Source organism: Anomaloglossus baeobatrachus, chromosome 1 (assembly GCF_048569485.1).
Source record: "Anomaloglossus baeobatrachus isolate aAnoBae1 chromosome 1, aAnoBae1.hap1, whole genome shotgun sequence".
NCBI lineage: Eukaryota > Metazoa > Chordata > Amphibia > Anura > Aromobatidae > Anomaloglossus > Anomaloglossus baeobatrachus.
In genome coordinates this window covers 249,571,357-249,588,836 of record NC_134353.1, presented here as the reverse complement: position 1 = coordinate 249,588,836, position 17,480 = coordinate 249,571,357, and the positions used below count along the sequence as shown (strand labels likewise).

Below are 17,480 nucleotides of genomic sequence, written 5' to 3'. Positions count from 1 at the left end.
TTTTGGTTCCCAGACGGGTACAAATAGGCAGCTTGGGGGTTGGGGGCAGCCGTACCTGTCTGCTGTACCTGGCTAGCATACAAAAAATTTAGCGAAGCCCACGTCATTTTTTTTTTCTTTTGTTTTTGGGCAAAAAAAAAAAAGGCTTCCCTGGATTTTCCATTGCCAGTGAAGGTAACACCAAGCAGTGGGGGGTTCCAGTAGATGCTTGGGTTACCTTAGCAATAGAAAATGCAGCGGGAGCCCACACTTTTTTTTTTTTTTTTTACCCCTAACCCTAGGGTTAGGGTTATGTGTTTGGGGATTTTGTTTTTTTATTTTTTACTGAATTAAAAAAAAAAATAGACATGGGCTTCACCCATCAAGCATTTTTAATGCTCACTCATCCCTACTCCTGACCCCACAGCCAGCAGAACAAGTAATCAGATCAGCTGACTCCAGTGTTGGCCGATTACTTGTTCTGTGTCCCCCTGCATCCATCGCAGCGTGTGCAGGCTGTGAGGTCAGCTCAGATCGGCCAGCACTGGAGTCGGCTGATCTGAACTCAGCTGGCCTCACAATCCGCACACTCTGCGATGGATGCAGGGGGACACAGAACAAATAATCGACCGACACTGGAGTCAGCTGATCTGATTACTTGTTCTGCTGGCTGAGTTCAGATCAGCTGACTCCAGTACCGGCCGAACTCAGCTGACCTCACAGCACAGCGATGGATGCAACGGGACAGAGATCAAGTAATCCGCCGACACTGGAGTCAGCTGATCTGAACTCCTGACCACACAGCCCGCACACGGTCACACATGATCGGCCGCAAGCAGTGACTGCTGTTAAGCTGCATCCACAGCGTGTGCGGGCTGTGAGATCAGGAGTCAGCTGACCAGTGCTGGACAATAAATTCTGTGTCCCGCTGCAGAAGGATGTGGTAAAATAACAATTGTGGCTGCATGCGTTGCACATGCAATCCACAGGATCCGGTCATATGCGTTTTGCGTTTTTGAATATATATATATATATATATATATATATATATATATATATATATATATATATATATATATATATATACACATATGTATGTATATATATACACATATGTATGTATATATATACATATATATATATAAATATACACAGTCATATGAAAAAGTTTGGGCACCCCTATTAATGTTAACCTTTTTTCTTTCTAACAACTTGGGTTTTTGCAACAGCTATTTCAGTTTCATATATCTAATAACTGATGGACTCCGTAATATTTCTGGATTCAAATGAGGTTTATTGTACTAACAGAAAATGTGCAATCCGCATTTAAACAAAATTTGACCGGTGCAAAAGTATGGGCACCCTTATCAATTTCTTGATCTGAACACTCCTAACTACTTTTCACTGACTTACTAAAGCACTAAATTGGTTTTGTAACCTCATTGATCTTTGAACTTCATAGGCAGGTGTATCCAATCATGAGAAAAGGTATTTAAGGTGGCCACTTGCAAGTCGTTCTATTTGAATCTCCTATGAAGAGTGGCATCATGGGCTCCTCAAAACAACACTCAAATGATCTGAAAACAAAGATTATTCAACATAGTTGTTCAGGGGAAGGATACAAAAAGTTGTCTCAGAGATTTAAAAACTGTCAGTTTCCACTGTGAGGAACATAGTAAGGAAATGGAAGAACACAGGTACAGTTCTTGTTAAGCCCAGAAGTGGCAGGCCACGAAAAATATCAGAAAGGCAGAGAAGAAGAATGGTGAGAACAGTCAAGGACAATCCACAGACCACCTCCAAAGACCTGCAGCATCATCTTGCTGTAGATGGTGTCAATGTGCATCGGTCAACAATACAGTGCACTTTAAAGAAGGAGAGAAGCTGTATGTGAGAGTGATGCGAAAGAAGCCGTTTCTGCAAGCACGCCACAAACAGAGTCGCCTGAGGTATGCAAAAGCACATTTGGACAAGCCAGTTACATTTTGGAAGAAGGTCCTGTGGACTGATGAAACAAAGATTGAGTTGTTTGGTCATACAAAAAGGCGTTATGCATGGAGGCAAAAAAACACGGCATTCCAAGAAAAGCACTTGCTACCCACAGTAAAATTTGGTGGAGGTTCCATCATGCTTTGGGGCTGTGTGGCCAATGCCAGCACCGGGAATCTTGTTAAAGTTGAGGGTCGCATGGATTCAACTCAGTATCAGCAGATTCTTGACAATAATGTAAAAGAATCAGTGACGAAGTTGAAGTTACGCAGGGGATGGATATTTCAGCAAGACAATGATCCAAAACACCCCTCCAAATCTACTCAGGCATTCATGCAGAGGAACAATTACAATGTTCTGGAATGGCCATCCCAGTCCCCAGACCAGAATATCATTGAAAATCTGTGGGATGATTTGAAGCGTGCTGTCCATGCTCGGCGACCATCAAACTTAACTAAACTGGAATTGTTTTGTAAACAGGAATGGTCAAATATACCTTCATCCAGGATCCAGGAACTCATTAAAAGCTACAGGAAGCTACTAGAGGCTGCTATTTTTGCAAAAGGAGGATTTACAAAATATTAATGTCACTTTTATGTTGAGGTGCCCATACTTTTGCATCGATCAAATTTTGTTTAAATGCGGATTGCACATTTTCTGTTAGTACAATAAACCTCATTTCAATCCAGAAATATTACTGAGTCCATCAGTTATTAGATATATGAAACTGAAATAGCTGTTGCAAAAACCTAAATTGTTATAAAGAAAAAAGGTTAACATTAATAGGGACGCCCAAACTTTTTCATATGACTGTGTGTGTATATATATATAGTTGGATGGATGGATGGATGGATAAACCAAAGAAACGCTTGAGTGGTGCCTTAATAAATATCACCTATATTTTTTAAAGGATTACATATAGTGATAGTATATGGTTAATGTATATCTCCACTTTATGATTTGGGGAGGTCTGAACTCTGGTACTGCACCCATCCAGAGAAGGGATGAGTGTGATCCCTCCACCAACTGATCTCAGCATTAAGACATCAGTTTATAAATTGGGAATACCGCTTTAATTTAGTTATTGATTAAAAAAATACTTTTGCGTAGGCTAAAGACCACGTCTCACTAAGCAACATCGCTAGCAACATCGCTGCTGAGGCACAACTTGCTAGCTATGTTGCTGTGTGTGACATCCAGGAACGACCTGGCCCCTGCTGTGAGGTCGCCAGTTGTTGCTGAATGTCTTGGACCATTTTTTAGTTGCTGCTGTCCCGCTGTGAAGCACAGATCGCTGTGTGTGACAGCGACAGAGCAACAACTGAATGTGCAGGCAGCAGGAGCCGGCTTCTGCAGACGCTGGTAACCAATGTAAATATCGGGTAACCAAGAAGCTCTTTCCTTGGTTACCCGATATTTACCTTCGTTACCAGCGTCTGCCGCTCTCACGCTGTCAGTGCCGGCTCCCTGCTCCCTGCACACATAGCCAGACTACACATCGGGTAACTAACCCGATGTGTACTCTGGCTAGTTACCAGCGCTAAGCGGTGTGCACTGGTAACCAAGGTAAATATCGGGATGGTTACCTGATATTTACCTTAGTTACCAAGCGCAGCATCGCTTCCACGCGTCGCTGCTGGCTGGGGGCTGGTCACTGGTGAGATCTGCCTGTTTGACAGCTCACCTGCAACCCGTATAGCGACGCTCCAGCGAGCCCTGCCAGGTCAGGTTGCTGGTGGGATCGCTGGAGCGTCGCTTAGTGTGATGGTACCTTAAAGCTGGGTTTACACACTGCAACATCTCAAACGACATCGCTGTAACGTCACCGGTTTTGTGACGCAATAGCGATGTTGTTTGCGATGTTGCAGTGTGTGAAACCTATCAGCGACCCGGCCCCTGCTGTGAAGTTGTAATCGTTACAAATCGTTCAGGACCATTCCTAGGTCCTTTGTTTCCTGCTGTGCAGCATGAAGTTTCAGTGTGTGAAGACTTTGCAGCGACTTTGTTAGCAACTTCCCTTTCAAAAGGCTGCTTATCAACGTCCCCAACAACCAGCTAGGTTGCTCTGCAGGTCCGGATCGCTGTTGCGTTGTTGGCCAGGTTTGCCTGTTTGAACGCTCACCAGAGACTTAGCAGAGACTTAGGGAGGTCGCTATTGCGTCACAAAACCGGTGACGTTACAGCGATGTCCTTTGCGATGTTGCAGTGTGTAAACCCAGCTTATGACAGTATTTTTTCTCACTTACAGCAGTGCTTTATCTACATATCAATATTAGTCTGTGGATGAGTGTAATGCAGCCATGAATAGGTTAATTTGCTTTCCATTGTAGGTGAAAGGTACATATCTCTGCTGTCTGCGCCTGGAAAGCTAATTCCTGCTTGGTAAAGTCATTTATCATAGAGTTACTAAACTGTAAGCAGATAGCAGTAGTCTGCTATTGTACCAGGACGGCTTCTCTTTGGAGACTTCCATGCTGTCCCAGGGATAATCTGATATTCAGCTCAACAGGAAATTGGAGCTAGGTCGAAACGCTTGTAGTGATTACAACATTAAAAAATGAAGACGTTATAAACGGAAAGATGTTATTAATGCAGGACAAAAATCATGTTCTGCATTGTTCACTTTACAATAGTGTAGTTCTCTAATGTTCAATTGTAGGGGGCTGCATAAACTGCAACTCCTGATACATTTTTATAGGGAGTCTGTCACCCCTGAAATGCAAATTAGACAAATTAAACAGCAATATTGGGGACTTACCCCTAAAAAAAAGAAATCATGTAATGCATTATATATTACTAGCTGTAGTACCCAGCGTTGCCTGGGATAGTAACTAAGTGTCTCTCTCACTCTCCCTCTCTCCCACTCTCTCACTCTTGCTCTCTGTCTGTCTCCCTCTGTGTGTATTTGTGTGTCTGTCTGTGTGTCTGTGTTCCTGTGTGTGTCTCTGTCTGTGTGTCGCTGTCTGTGTTTGTCTTTGCGTGTGCGTGTGTCTGTGTGTGTCTCTGTGTCTCTTTCTGTCTCTGTGTCTGTTTCTGTTTCTGTATCTGTCTCTGTGTCTGTCTGTGTGTGTATATGTCTGTGTGTCTCTTTGTGTCTCTGTCTATCAGTCTCTGTGTCTTTGTCTCTGTGTGTGTCTCTCTGGTGTTTGTGTCTGTGTGTGTCTGTATCAGTCTCTGTGTGTGTCTCTGTGTATCGGTCTCTGTGTGTGTCTCTGTCTCTGTGTGTCTGTCTCTGTGTATGTGTCTCTGTGTCTTTTTCTGTCTCTGTTTGTCTCTGTCTCTATCTTTGTGTGTCATCGACATTGTATCAGTCTGTGTGTCTCTGTATGAGTCTCTGTGTGCCTCTGTTTCTGTGTGTGTCTCTGTCACTTTATCAGTCTGAGTGTGTCTGCGTGTGTGTCTCTGTGTGTCTATCTCTGTGTGAGTCTGTGTGTCTCTGTATTAGTCTCTGTATCAGTCTCTGTAGCTGTCTCTGTGTGTGTGTCTCTGTGTGTCTGTCTGAGTGTGTGTGTGTGTGTTTCTGTATCAGTCTCTCTATCAGTGTCTGTGTGTGTCTGTGTCTCGGTTTCAGTCTCTGTGTGTCTCTGTCTCTGTATCAGTGTCTATTTCTGTGTGTGCGTCTCTGTGTGTGTCTCTGTATCAGTGTTTGTGTGTCTGTGTGTCTGGGTCTCTGTGTCTGTCTGTGTGTCTCTGTGTATCTCTGTCTCTACCGATATCATATTAATTCACACATAAGCTTCTTATACTAAGAATGTCCTTTGTTGCCTATAGAAACCAATCAGAGCTCCTACTAATGACCTGTAGCTCCCAGCTCCATTGACTTTAATGTAAGCAGGTTTTTTGGCAAATAACTGTAAAGCGCGAGGTTAAATTTTCCCCTCAAAACATAGTTTATGACATTCCCTGAGTCACATGAGGCGTCTATGCAAAATTTCGTGATTGTAAATGCGACGGTGCGGATTCCTTTAGCGGACATACACACATATATAGACACATACGTTCAGCTTTATATATTAGATTAGCTGTAGTACCTGGGCGTTGCCCGGGATAGTAACTGTCTCTCTCCCAGTCGCTGTCTGTGTGTCGCTGTCTGTCTGTCTCTGTCTGTCTCTTTCCTTGTCTGTCTGTGTCTGTCTCTGTTTGACTATTTCTATCTCTGTCTGTATTTGTATCAGTCTATCGGTCTCCATCTCTGTGTCTGTCTCTGTGTGTGTCTGTCTGTCTCTTTCCAGGGCTGTCTCTTTCCAGGGCTGTCTCTTTCCAGGGCTGTCTCTTTCCAGGGCTGTCTCTTTCCAGGGCTGTCTCTTTCCAGGGCTGTCTCTTTCCAGGGCTGTCTCTTTCCAGGGCTGTCTCTTTTCCAGGGCCGTCTGTCTGTCTCTTTCCCGTCTGTCTGTCTCTTTCCCAGTCTGTCTGTCTGTCTCTTTCCCCGTCTGTCTGTCTCTTTCCCCGTCTGTCTGTCTCTTTCCCCGTCTGTCTGTCTCTTTCCCCGTCTGTCTGTCTCTTTCCCCGTCTGTCTGTCTGTCTCTTTCCCCGTCTGTCTGTCTGTCTCTTTCCCCGTCTGTCTGTCTGTCTCTTTCCCCGTCTGTCTGTCTGTCTCTTTCCCCGTCTGTCTGTCTGTCTCTTTCCCCGTCTGTCTGTCTGTCTCTTTCCCCGTCTGTCTGTCTGTCTCTTTCCCCGTCTGTCTGTCTGTCTCTCTATCCATCTCTCTACCGACATCATATAACCTCACGCATAAGCTTCAACTAACAGTGTATTTTGTTCCTATAGCAACCACTGGCAGTTGCTATTAATAACCTATAGCTCCCACCATCATTCAGTTTAATGGCGGCAGGATTTTAGAGACTAATTGTAAAGCACAGGGTTACATTTTTCTGTCAAAACATAGTCTACGACGCTCCCTGGGTCACATGAGGCGTCTGTGCTAAATTTCGTGATTGTAAATGCGGCGGTGCGGATTCCTTTAGCGGACATACACACACACACACACCCGGGATAGTAACTGTCTCTCGTCTCTCTCCCAGTCTCTGTCGGCTGTCTCTTTCCAGGTCTGTCTCTTTCCCCGTCTTCTGTCTGTCTTTCTATCCATCTCTCCACCGACATCATATAACCTCCGTAAAATGTGACGGAATCTTGCACTGAAATCCGTCGCCAAACGCATGGCGACGGAATCCAGCACCATAGACATTCATTATGCCTCTTAACGGATCCCGATGGAATCCTGCGGAGTGCATTTTTTTTACAGCAACAAAAACGTTACGTGATGCATTCCTTCCGCCCGATGGTCACTGACAGTCACCGACAAAACAACTGATGCGCTGCGGGGCGGATGCAATGCAAGACCATCCGTTGCAATCCGCCCTTAATAGAAGCCTATGAGGAATAAACGGATTCCTGCAACGGTTACCGGAATTCCTCAAGATGGCGGATTGCAACGGATGCCGCACAACGCAAGTGTGAAAGTAGCCTTAAGCCTGCTTTACACGCTGCAATATATCTTACAATGTGTCGGCGGGGTCACGTAGTAAGTGACGCACATCCGGCATTGTAAGGTACATTGCAGTGTGTGACAGGTACGTGCGATTGCGATTTGAACGGTAAAACGTTCATCGCATACACATCGTACCTTTCTCTAGAATTGCACGTCAGATTGTTCATCGTACCCGGGGTAGCACACATTGCAGTGTGGGACACCCCGGGAACGATGAACAGATCTTACCTGCGTCCTGCGGCTCCCGGCCCACAATACGGAAGGAAGGAGGTGGGCGGGATGTTTACGCCCCGCTCAGCTCCGCCCCTCCGCTTCTATTGGGAGGCTGCCGCGTGACGTCGATGTGACGCCGAACGTCCCTCCCACTCCAGGAAGTGAACGTTCGCCGCCCACATCGAGGTCGTATGGAAGGTAAGTACGTGTGACGGGGTTAATCGTTTGTGCGGCACGTTCAACAAATTGGACGTGCCACACATACGATGGGGGCGTTGCAAATCGCATACGATATCGTATGCGAAATTGCAACGTGTAAAGCAGGCTTTAGGCTTTTAGTTGGGTCCCACCTTTGTATTGTGTGATTGTAGGTCAGCGGTTGGGAAAGGCTACAGAGGAAATTTTGTCAATCCACTGTGGACTTTCCATCACTCATATAGCCTATAGTCATGCGTAGACCACACTGAAAATTAACTAAGCATTTGTTATGTAATTGGGGACATTCTATTTTTATATAGATTTATTCATTTTTCATTGCAGATTTTACGGAGAGTCAGAGGCCAGGCTGCGTCAGATATTTGCCGAAGCATCACAACGGTAATTACATCTTTAGATGTTTTCTTTTCGTTTTTGACTTTTGTTTTAAATCACATATGTAACAGAGTAAAAATATTGTCTACATATGCTTTATTGTACATAAGACCAACAGAAAAAGACCAGTCCAGTCTTAAACATACAATGAGATATAAAAATTTGGGCACCCCTGGTCAAAATTACTGAAATGATCTCTAAAAGGCATAAAGTTAAAGATGACACATTTCCTTGGTATTTTAGGCAAAAAAATAAAATGTAAAGGATGAAAATAATTTTAACAAAAAAGCTAGGGGCACTCTTCATGGTTAGTAACTAGTAGCACCCCCTTTGGCAAGTATCACAGCTTGTAAATGCTTTTTGTAGCCAGTTAAGAGTCTTTATATACAGTGGGGAAAATCCGTATTTGATACACTGCTGATTTTGCAAGTTTAAGCACCTACAAAGAATGGAGAGGTCTGTAATTTTTATCGTAGGTACACAACAACTGTGACAGACAGAATAAAAAAAATCTAGTAAATCTAATTTTTAAATATTTAATTTGCATTTTATTGCATGAAATAAGAATTTTGTTACAATAGAAAACAGAACTTAATATTTTGTACAGAAACGTTTGTTTGCATTTACAGACGACAGATATTTCCTGTAGTTCTTGATCAAGTTTGCACACACTGCAGCAGTCCTCCATACAGATCTTTCAGGTTTCGGGGCTGTCACTGGGCAACATTGAGTTTCAGCTCACTCCAAAGATTTTCTATTGCGTTTAGGTCTGAAGAAGGCCACTCTGGGACCTTGAGATGCTTCATACGGAGCCACTTTTCAGTGTCCCTGGCTGTTTGTTTCAGGTCATTGTCATGCTGAAAGATCCAGCCACGACACATCTTCAGTGCTCTACTGAGGGACCGAGGTTGCTGGCTCGCGATGGCTAACAATCAAAGATATAGGAGGAATCAACATAGAAATGAACAAAAACAAAAATTCCTAAAAGTTTAAAATTCTATTGAATATAATATTAAAAACTCAATATGTAGATGTGAGAAAAGCACTCCAAAAACAAATCTGAGGACCAAAAAAATGAGATAAGCAATGATGTTGGTAAACCTAAAGGGCCCTACCGTTGCCCCTACGGTCTCACCCTACCTTGCCGCGGAGGTTGGCATCCTAATAAAGCGCAATGACTCAACCTTAAAGACCCTAATACAGTGGAATTGTAACCTGCAATTGTGGGCTGTTCAATTAATTTCTGTAGGCGCGCTGTGGTGCACACCAGTAGCTTTGGCAGTTTGATTCATTGTTTCATGCGGTATCTATCAGGATTCAGCATGGCATATTATTAGTGTATACCACCGTTGTTATCAACTTTGAGCTTCGTTATCAAAACCTATTTGATCAGACATGGTAATTGTGGATAATTTTTGATAGGATCTAGTTTAGGGACTCATTAGGGTCTTTAAGGGTGAGTCATCGATGAGCGGGAGCACCAATTGCGCTTTATTAGGGTGCAAACCTCCGTGGTAAGGTAGGATGAGACTGTAGGGGTAACTGTAGGGCCCTTTAGGTTTACCTAAATCCTTGCTTATCTCACTCTTTTGGTCCTCTCGTTTGTTTTTGAATTGCTTTTCTCACATCTACTTGTTGAGTTTTTAATATATGCAATAAAATTTGTAACTCTTAGGAATTTTTCTTTTTGTTAATTTCAAAATCTTGCAATACATGACCCCATTCATCCTCCGTTCAATATGGTGCAGTCGTCCTGTCCCTTTTGCAGAAAAGCACCTCTAAAGTATGATGTTTCCACCTACATGCTTTACAGTTGGGACGGTGTTCTTGAAATTGTAGTCCTCCTCCTTCTTCCTCCAAACATGGCAAGTGGAGTTAATACCAGAAAGTTCTATTTTGGTCTCCTTTGACCACATTCCTCCTCTGGATTTTCCAGATGGTCATTGGCAAGCCTCAAATAGGCCTGGACATTGCGTACCCTGCAGGATTTTTAAACATTACGGTGTAGTATGTTACTAATTGTAATCTTTGAGACTGTGGTTCCAACTCTGTTCAGGTCAGTGACCAGATCCTCCTGTGTAGTTCTGGGCTGATTCCTGATATGTGTATACATACATATATATATATATATATATATATATATATATATATATATATATATATACACTAGAAGGTGGCCCGATTCTACGCATCGGGTATTCTAGAATTTACGTATTGTGTAGTTCACGTATGATTTTTGTTATATATATATATATATATAGATATATATATTGTTGTTGTGTGTAGTTACCAAGTGTTTGTGTAGGGCGCTGTACATGTTCTGGGTGTTGTATGTGTGTTGCGTGTGTTGCATTGTTTGTGGAGCACTGTGTGTCTGTAGCGTTGTGTGTGTGTGTTGCGCGGTTTGTGTGGGTGTGGTGTGTTTTGGGGGTAGGTATGTTTTGTGCAATGTGTGTGTTGTGCGGTATGTGTGTATATTTATGTATGCCGCGGTGTTTGTGTGTTGGGTGTTGTGTGTGTGCGGCGTTGTCTGTGTGTGTGGGTGTCTGTATGGCGGTGTTTGTGGTTCCCAGTGTGTGTGTGGTGTGTTGTGTGTGTGTGTGTGTGTTGGGGGGAGGTGTGCACCTCCCATCGTGCTCCATCCCCCATGCTGCGCACCCCCCATCGTGCTTCATCCCCCATGCTGCGCACCCCATCGTGCTCCATCCCCCATGCTATAATAGTTCTCCTATTATACTCAGAGAGGAGTATAATAGGAGGACTATAATAGGAGGAGTAGTCCTGGGGGGAGAGGAGTATAATGCCGGCTCCCTGCACATGTGTACCGGGAGCCGGTGTACGCTGGTAACTATGATACACATCGGGTAACTAAGGGACCTTAGTTACCCGATGTGTATAATGGTTACCAGCGTTCACCGGCTCCGTCAAGATCCCAGCATCGCAAGGTTATGTCTGGCGCTGCTGGGATCGTGACCGAGCCGGTGTACACTGGTAACTATGATACACATCGGGTAACTAAGGGACCTTAGTTACCCGATGTGTATAATGGTTACCAGCGTTCACCGGCTCCGTCAAGATCCCAGCATCGCAAGGTTATGTCTGGCGCTGCTGGGATCGTGACGGAGCCGGTGTACACTGGTAACTATGATACACATCGGGTAACTAAGGGACCTTAGTTACCCGATGTGTATTATGGTTACCAGCGTTCACCGGCTCCGTCACGATCCCAGCAGCGCAAGGTTATGTCTGGCGATGCGTGCGGAGGGCCGGGGCGAGTGGCCAATCCATGCGGAGGCCGGGGCCAGGCCGAGGCGAGCGACCAATCCGTGGGGGGCGGAGCCGAGGCGAGCGGCCAATCCGTGCGGAGGGGCGGGGCCATGGCGAGCCCAGCGGCCAATCAGCTTTGTGTCACCGTAAGGACACAATTTTGGAGCAAGGCAGGCAGACAGACAGAATAAGGCAATTATATATATATAGATATATATATAGATATATATATATATATATGTTTCCACACATGTCCACTTCTCGTTACTTTTTTGATAGAGGAGAGATATTATGGCAAGCTGTATTATCTTAGTGCTCTGCATTATATAGGAGAAACGTGAACTATTTATGATTTCAAAGATTCATCTTGGTCCACCTTTTTTTTTTTTTTTTTTTTTTTTTTTTTAAAACCATTCTGCTTTTTGACCTCGGAGCTTGTCACAATTTCTCTTTTTCTTTGCATTTTGGGGATTGATCATAAGTAGTGATGAGGAAGCACTACCATGCTCGGGTGCTCGGTACTCAAAACAAGCAGGTTGGATGCTCGGATGGGCTGGACTCGAGTACCGAGTATAATGGAAGTCAATGGGAAACTTGAGCCTTTTTCTTGAAGAATTCCAGAAAATCTTTGAAGACTTATTGATGCTGGCACGCTTTTTTTTCTATGTAGTTGATAATGTAAATAGACCATTTTCTTCTGTTTATTTATAAATATAATATTTGTATTGTTAGTCCTTACTGTTATATTGTTTTATAGTCTGCCTTCCATTATATTCATTGATGAACTGGATGCACTTTGTCCTAAAAGAGAAGGGGCACAGAATGAAGTGGAGAAAAGGATGGTGGCATCGCTGCTTACGCTTATGGATGGCCTTGGCTCGGTAAGACCTATGTATTTTTTAATATGTTAAGGCAGAAAGCCAAAATGGAAACTTTTTTTCCTGATGTAGCACATCTATGGGTATCTGTAACATGGCTGGCACAAGAAATATTAATAAAAGACGTGAACTTCTACAAGTGGTGGTCCTAGGAGCCGTATTATTTGGATGTCAAACACCTAGAGCTTAGCAGTACCCTCATCTGTGAATGTATATTATCTGCACTAGACCATAGTACTATAATTCTGCTTCATAGGCTCTTATTTTGATTGGCTTCTTTTTTTATTCCTTTTTTCACATTTCTATAATGCTTATTTATAATAACCTGAAACAACTTATGTATATTTTATTTTACCGCACCATGTGTAGGAAGAAAGTCAGGGCCAGCTCCTGGTCCTGGGCGCAACAAATCGCCCTCATTCCTTGGACCCAGCGTTACGTCGCCCTGGTCGATTTGACAAAGAAATAGAAATTGGTGTCCCCAATGCTCAGGGGCGCCTGGACATTCTTCAAAGGATACTTGTCAAAGTCCCACATCAACTGAAAGAGGAAGAACTAGCAGATTTAGCCAATAGTGCTCATGGCTACGTGGGGGCAGATTTAGCAGCTCTGTGCAAGGAAGCAGGTGAGCCCTATTATGCATGTTATACGAGGGGCTGCTAAGTCTTTGGCTTTACCCAGAAAGAAACGAGCTAGAATGATGAAACTTTACATTTATTCCACATACTCTCCACTGATGTCAACACACTTCTTACATCGGTATTCCAAGTTCTGTAAGCCTAGCAAAAAGGATTTACCGTATTTTTCGCTTTATAAGACGCACCTGAATATAAGACGCACCCCCAAATTTGGTGAAGGAATAGAGAATTTTTTAATAAATGGGGTCCGTCTTATAATGCCAGTGTCCGTCTAACAAATAATATAGGGTATATGTCCCTCATAGCCCCCTCATCCTAAAATTAGCCACCTTAATTTGGATATGGCCACCTTATATTGAACACGTCCCCCAGTAAGGCCCACAGGCCCACTGTGGCAGGCCCACAGGCCCACTTGTGGCAGGCCCACAGGCCCACTTGTGGCAGGCCCACAGGCCCACTTGTGGCAGGCCCACAGGCCCACTTGTGGCAGGCCCACAGGCCCACTTGTGGCAGGCCCACAGGCCCACTTGTGGCAGGCCCACAGGCCCACTTGTGGCAGGCCCACAGGCCCACTTGTGGCAGGCCCACAGGCCCACTTGTGGCAGGCCCACAGGCCCACTGTGGCAGGCCCACAGGCCCACTGTGGCCAGGCCCACAGGCCCACTGTGGCCAGGCCCACAGGCCCACTGTGGCCAGGCCCACAGGCCTACTGTGGCAGGCCCACAGGCCCACTGTGGCCAGGCCCACTGTGGCCAGGCCCACAGGCCCACTGTGGCCATGCCCACAGGCCCACTGTGGACAGGCCCACTGTGGCCAGGCCCACAGGCCCACTGCGGCCATGCCCACAGGCCCACTGTGGCCAGGCCCACAGGCCCACTGTGGCCAGGCCCACAGGCCCACTGTTTGCAGGCACACAGGCCCACTGTTTGCAGGCACACAGGCCCACTGTTTGCAGGCACACAGGCCCACTGTTTGCAGGCACACAGGCCCACTGTTTGCAGGCACACAGGCCCACTGTTTGCAGGCACACAGGCCCACTGTTGGATATCGCCCCCATGTTGCTGCCTATAGTAAAATAAACTCCTTACCTTCTGTAGCAGTGTCCTGTCTGGTGTCACCCTCCTCGGGAATGAGCTCCTCCAGTGTCTCCTGCACTTCCTACTTCCTGGTTCTAGTGCCAGTCATGTGATCGGGACAGCAGAGAGTGATATCTCTGCGTGCAAGATCACAGCAGCAGGAGGGAGACCGGGCAAACACGCTGGAGGAGGTGAGTAAAGAGTTTATTATTTTACTATGGGCAGCAGCATGGGGGCCATAGCTAACACAGGGGGAGGGGGCATGTGCGATCAAAGGTAAGCACAGACAGATAATATGCGCAGCTCCCCCAGCCCATCGGCCGCGGTGCAGTTTCAGCACCATGGTGGTGGACAGCGGCTGTGCATATTATATGAGCGGGTGCAGGAGATCAAAGGCTGCCGCCCGCAGCTTCACAAGCCTCTACCAACATCCCTAGCACCGCTCCAGAGCGGCCTCCACCTCCCCTGGACCCTGCAGTATATAATCTGTATATTCGGTTTATAAGACGCACCCCCTACTTTCCCCCAAAATTTGGGGGAACAAAAGTGCGTCTTATAAAGCTAAAAATACGGTAAGTTGTGCCTTAAACCAGGCATCCATAGCAGCCATGGCATCAGAAATGGTGTGAAATTTGGTACCCATGAGGTGTTTCTTCAGGTTTAGAAACAGATGATAGTCGGAGGGAGTTAGATCTGGTGAATGGCCAACCAGCTGAAAGCTCAGCTCTGCTAGTTTTGCCATGGTTGCTTGTGCAGTGTAAGAGGATGCATTGTCTTGCAGGAATAAGACTCCTTTGGACAGCTTGCCACATCCTTTGGCCTTCAGACCTCCCTTTAATTGGTCCAAAGGTTCAATGTAATACCTTGCATTGATGGGGGAATCCTTTTGAAGGTAGTCCACTAACAGCACACCCACCTTATCCCAGAACTCAGACGCTATCACCTTAGTAGAAACACAGCAAACTGCAGCACCTACAGTCAATGACCGCCTGTGTAACACACAATATGGCGGTGATGGGACGCCCGTCCAATATCAAGGGATCACTTGATTCCACATATCATGCAATAAAGCAGATGACAGCGTCCTCTTGAGTGAAATTTTTTTCTCCTTTTATTCCATCATAGTCCAGAAAAATATGCAACGTTTCGACACAGATTGTCTTTGTCAAGAGGACGCTATCACCTTAGTGGCTGATTTTTGCACCCTGTACTTCTTTGGACGAGGAGAACCACTGTGCCTCTACTCTTTTGACTGCTCCTTGTTTTCAGGGACATACAAATAAATCCAGATCTCATCCATAGTGACCAGTCGGTCCAGGAAGTTATCAGTCCAGAAACGCTGACAAATGGACTGGGAAGTTTTCACTCGCATGCTTCTCTGATCTGTTGTCAAACATTTGAGGACCCGCTGTGCAGATAGTTTCCTTATGTCCAAATGTTCATGGCTAATGACACAAACATGTTCACGGGATATCTCCTTGTTGTCTTCAATTGCTTTAGCTGAAATTTGTCGATTCTCCAGTATGAGGTTGTGCACAGCATCGATGACTTCCGGAACTACAACCACTCTCGGTCGTCCAAGACGTTCCTCATCATTGGTGCTGAAGTGGCCCATTTTAAATTTGGTAACCCAGTTTTTAACTGTGGAATATGAAGGGCATTGATCCCGCAATGTCTGTGACATATCACCAGGAATATCCTTTGCAGACTTTCCTTGCAGAAACAAAAATTGTATCACTCCTCTGCTCTTAGTTGCTGTGAATATTGCATTAGACTCCGCCATTTTGATTTCCAGTGTGCGTAGAAACCTGTTGCCATAAGCAACAAACACAACATTTTGAACATATATATTAGGCTTTCATGTGATGTGACATTCGTTACCACAGAAACAAAAAAAGATCACGGAGCCAAAGACTTATCAGCAGTCCCTCGTAGTCTATAGTATATATTGCTTTGATAAGAGTTATCACTTTCAATATATTTAGACATGCAAATATTTAATTTACAATTTTGGTATTTGACAACAATTTTAAAGTGAGGCTGATTTATTGAAATTTGCAATTGGTCTACTTGCGGCATTTCTTGGCTTAATAGCATTGTAACTCATCCATAATATATGTGGGGTAAGTGAGGCTATGGTCACTGGTTTTTTTACTTTGTTTAGTCTACATATTGTTAAAGCTTTTGGCATATGAGATCTATTTAACGAGAACATTACAAGATTTTTCCTGAAAACATTATTAAACAGTTGCTTTTATATTCTATGGGCATCCTTTTAAAGGGGGTGCACGGTCAGGCGAGATTGATGACTGAGCCATAGGACCGGTCATGTATTTAAGATTATTTGCAATTGACACTCGGCACCCTCACTAATCAGCTGCTGTTAGCAGCCTATGACCAAATGTAAATGCATGTATATTAACACATTGAGTGGAACTGCACTGCACAGCTCCAAGCTACATGTAGCTGCTGCTGGGTACTACGGAATAGCTTCTGTTCAAGGGTTATTATTGCAAGCTGTTCATCAGTGCCACTGTACTGTGCAAGCTGTTCATCAGTACCACTGTACTGTACAAGCTGTTCATCAGTGCCACTGTACTGTACAAGCTGTTCATCAGTGCCACTGTACTGTACAAGCTGTTCATCAGTACCACTGTACTGTACAAGCTGTTCATCAGTGCCACTATACTGTACAAGCTGTTCATCAGTGCCACTGTACTGTACAAGCTGTTCATCAGTACCACTGTACTGTACAAGCTGTTCATCAGTGCCACTGTACTGTACAAGCTGTTCATCAGTGCCACTGTACTGTACAAGCTGTTCATCTGCCACTGTACTGTACAAGCTGTTCATCAGTACCACTGTACTGTACAAGCTGTTCATCAGTGCCACTGTACTGTACAAGCTGTTCATCAGTGCCACTGTACTGTACAAGCTGTTCATCAGTACCACTGTACTGTACAAGCTGTTCATCAGTGCCACTATACTGTACAAGCTGTTCATCAGTGCCACTGTACTGTACAAGCTGTTCATCAGTACCACTGTACTGTACAAGCTGTTCATCAGTACCACTGTACTGTGCAAGATGTTCATCAGTGCCACTGTACTGTACAAGCTGTTCATCAGTGCCACTGTACTGTACAAGCTGTTCATCAGTACCACTGTACTGTACAAGCTGTTCATCAGTACCACTGTACTGTGCAAGATGTTCATCAGTACCACTGTACTGTGCAAGCTGTTCATCAGGGCCACTATACTGTACAAGCTGTTCATCAGTACCACTGTACTGTGCAAGCTGTTCATCAGTACCACTGTACTGTACAAGCTGTTCATCAGTGCCACTATACTGTACAAGCTGTTC

The 17,480-nt window shown here is 44.8% G+C and overlaps 1 protein-coding gene across 3 annotated transcripts in view; it reads left to right on the top strand.

Annotated features, from left to right (window-relative positions):
• The window catches only part of AFG2A (AAA ATPase AFG2A), a 603,999-nt gene that overhangs the window by 55,807 nt on the left and 530,712 nt on the right, over positions 1 to 17,480 (top strand). For all 3 annotated transcript variants that reach the window (XM_075348829.1, XM_075348848.1, XM_075348839.1), the window contains exons 7-9: positions 8,210 to 8,266; positions 12,285 to 12,408; positions 12,775 to 13,030. In XM_075348829.1, coding sequence (XP_075204944.1) covers positions 8,210 to 8,266; positions 12,285 to 12,408; positions 12,775 to 13,030 — 437 coding nt within the window. The remainder of the gene's footprint in view (positions 1 to 8,209; positions 8,267 to 12,284; positions 12,409 to 12,774; positions 13,031 to 17,480) is intronic.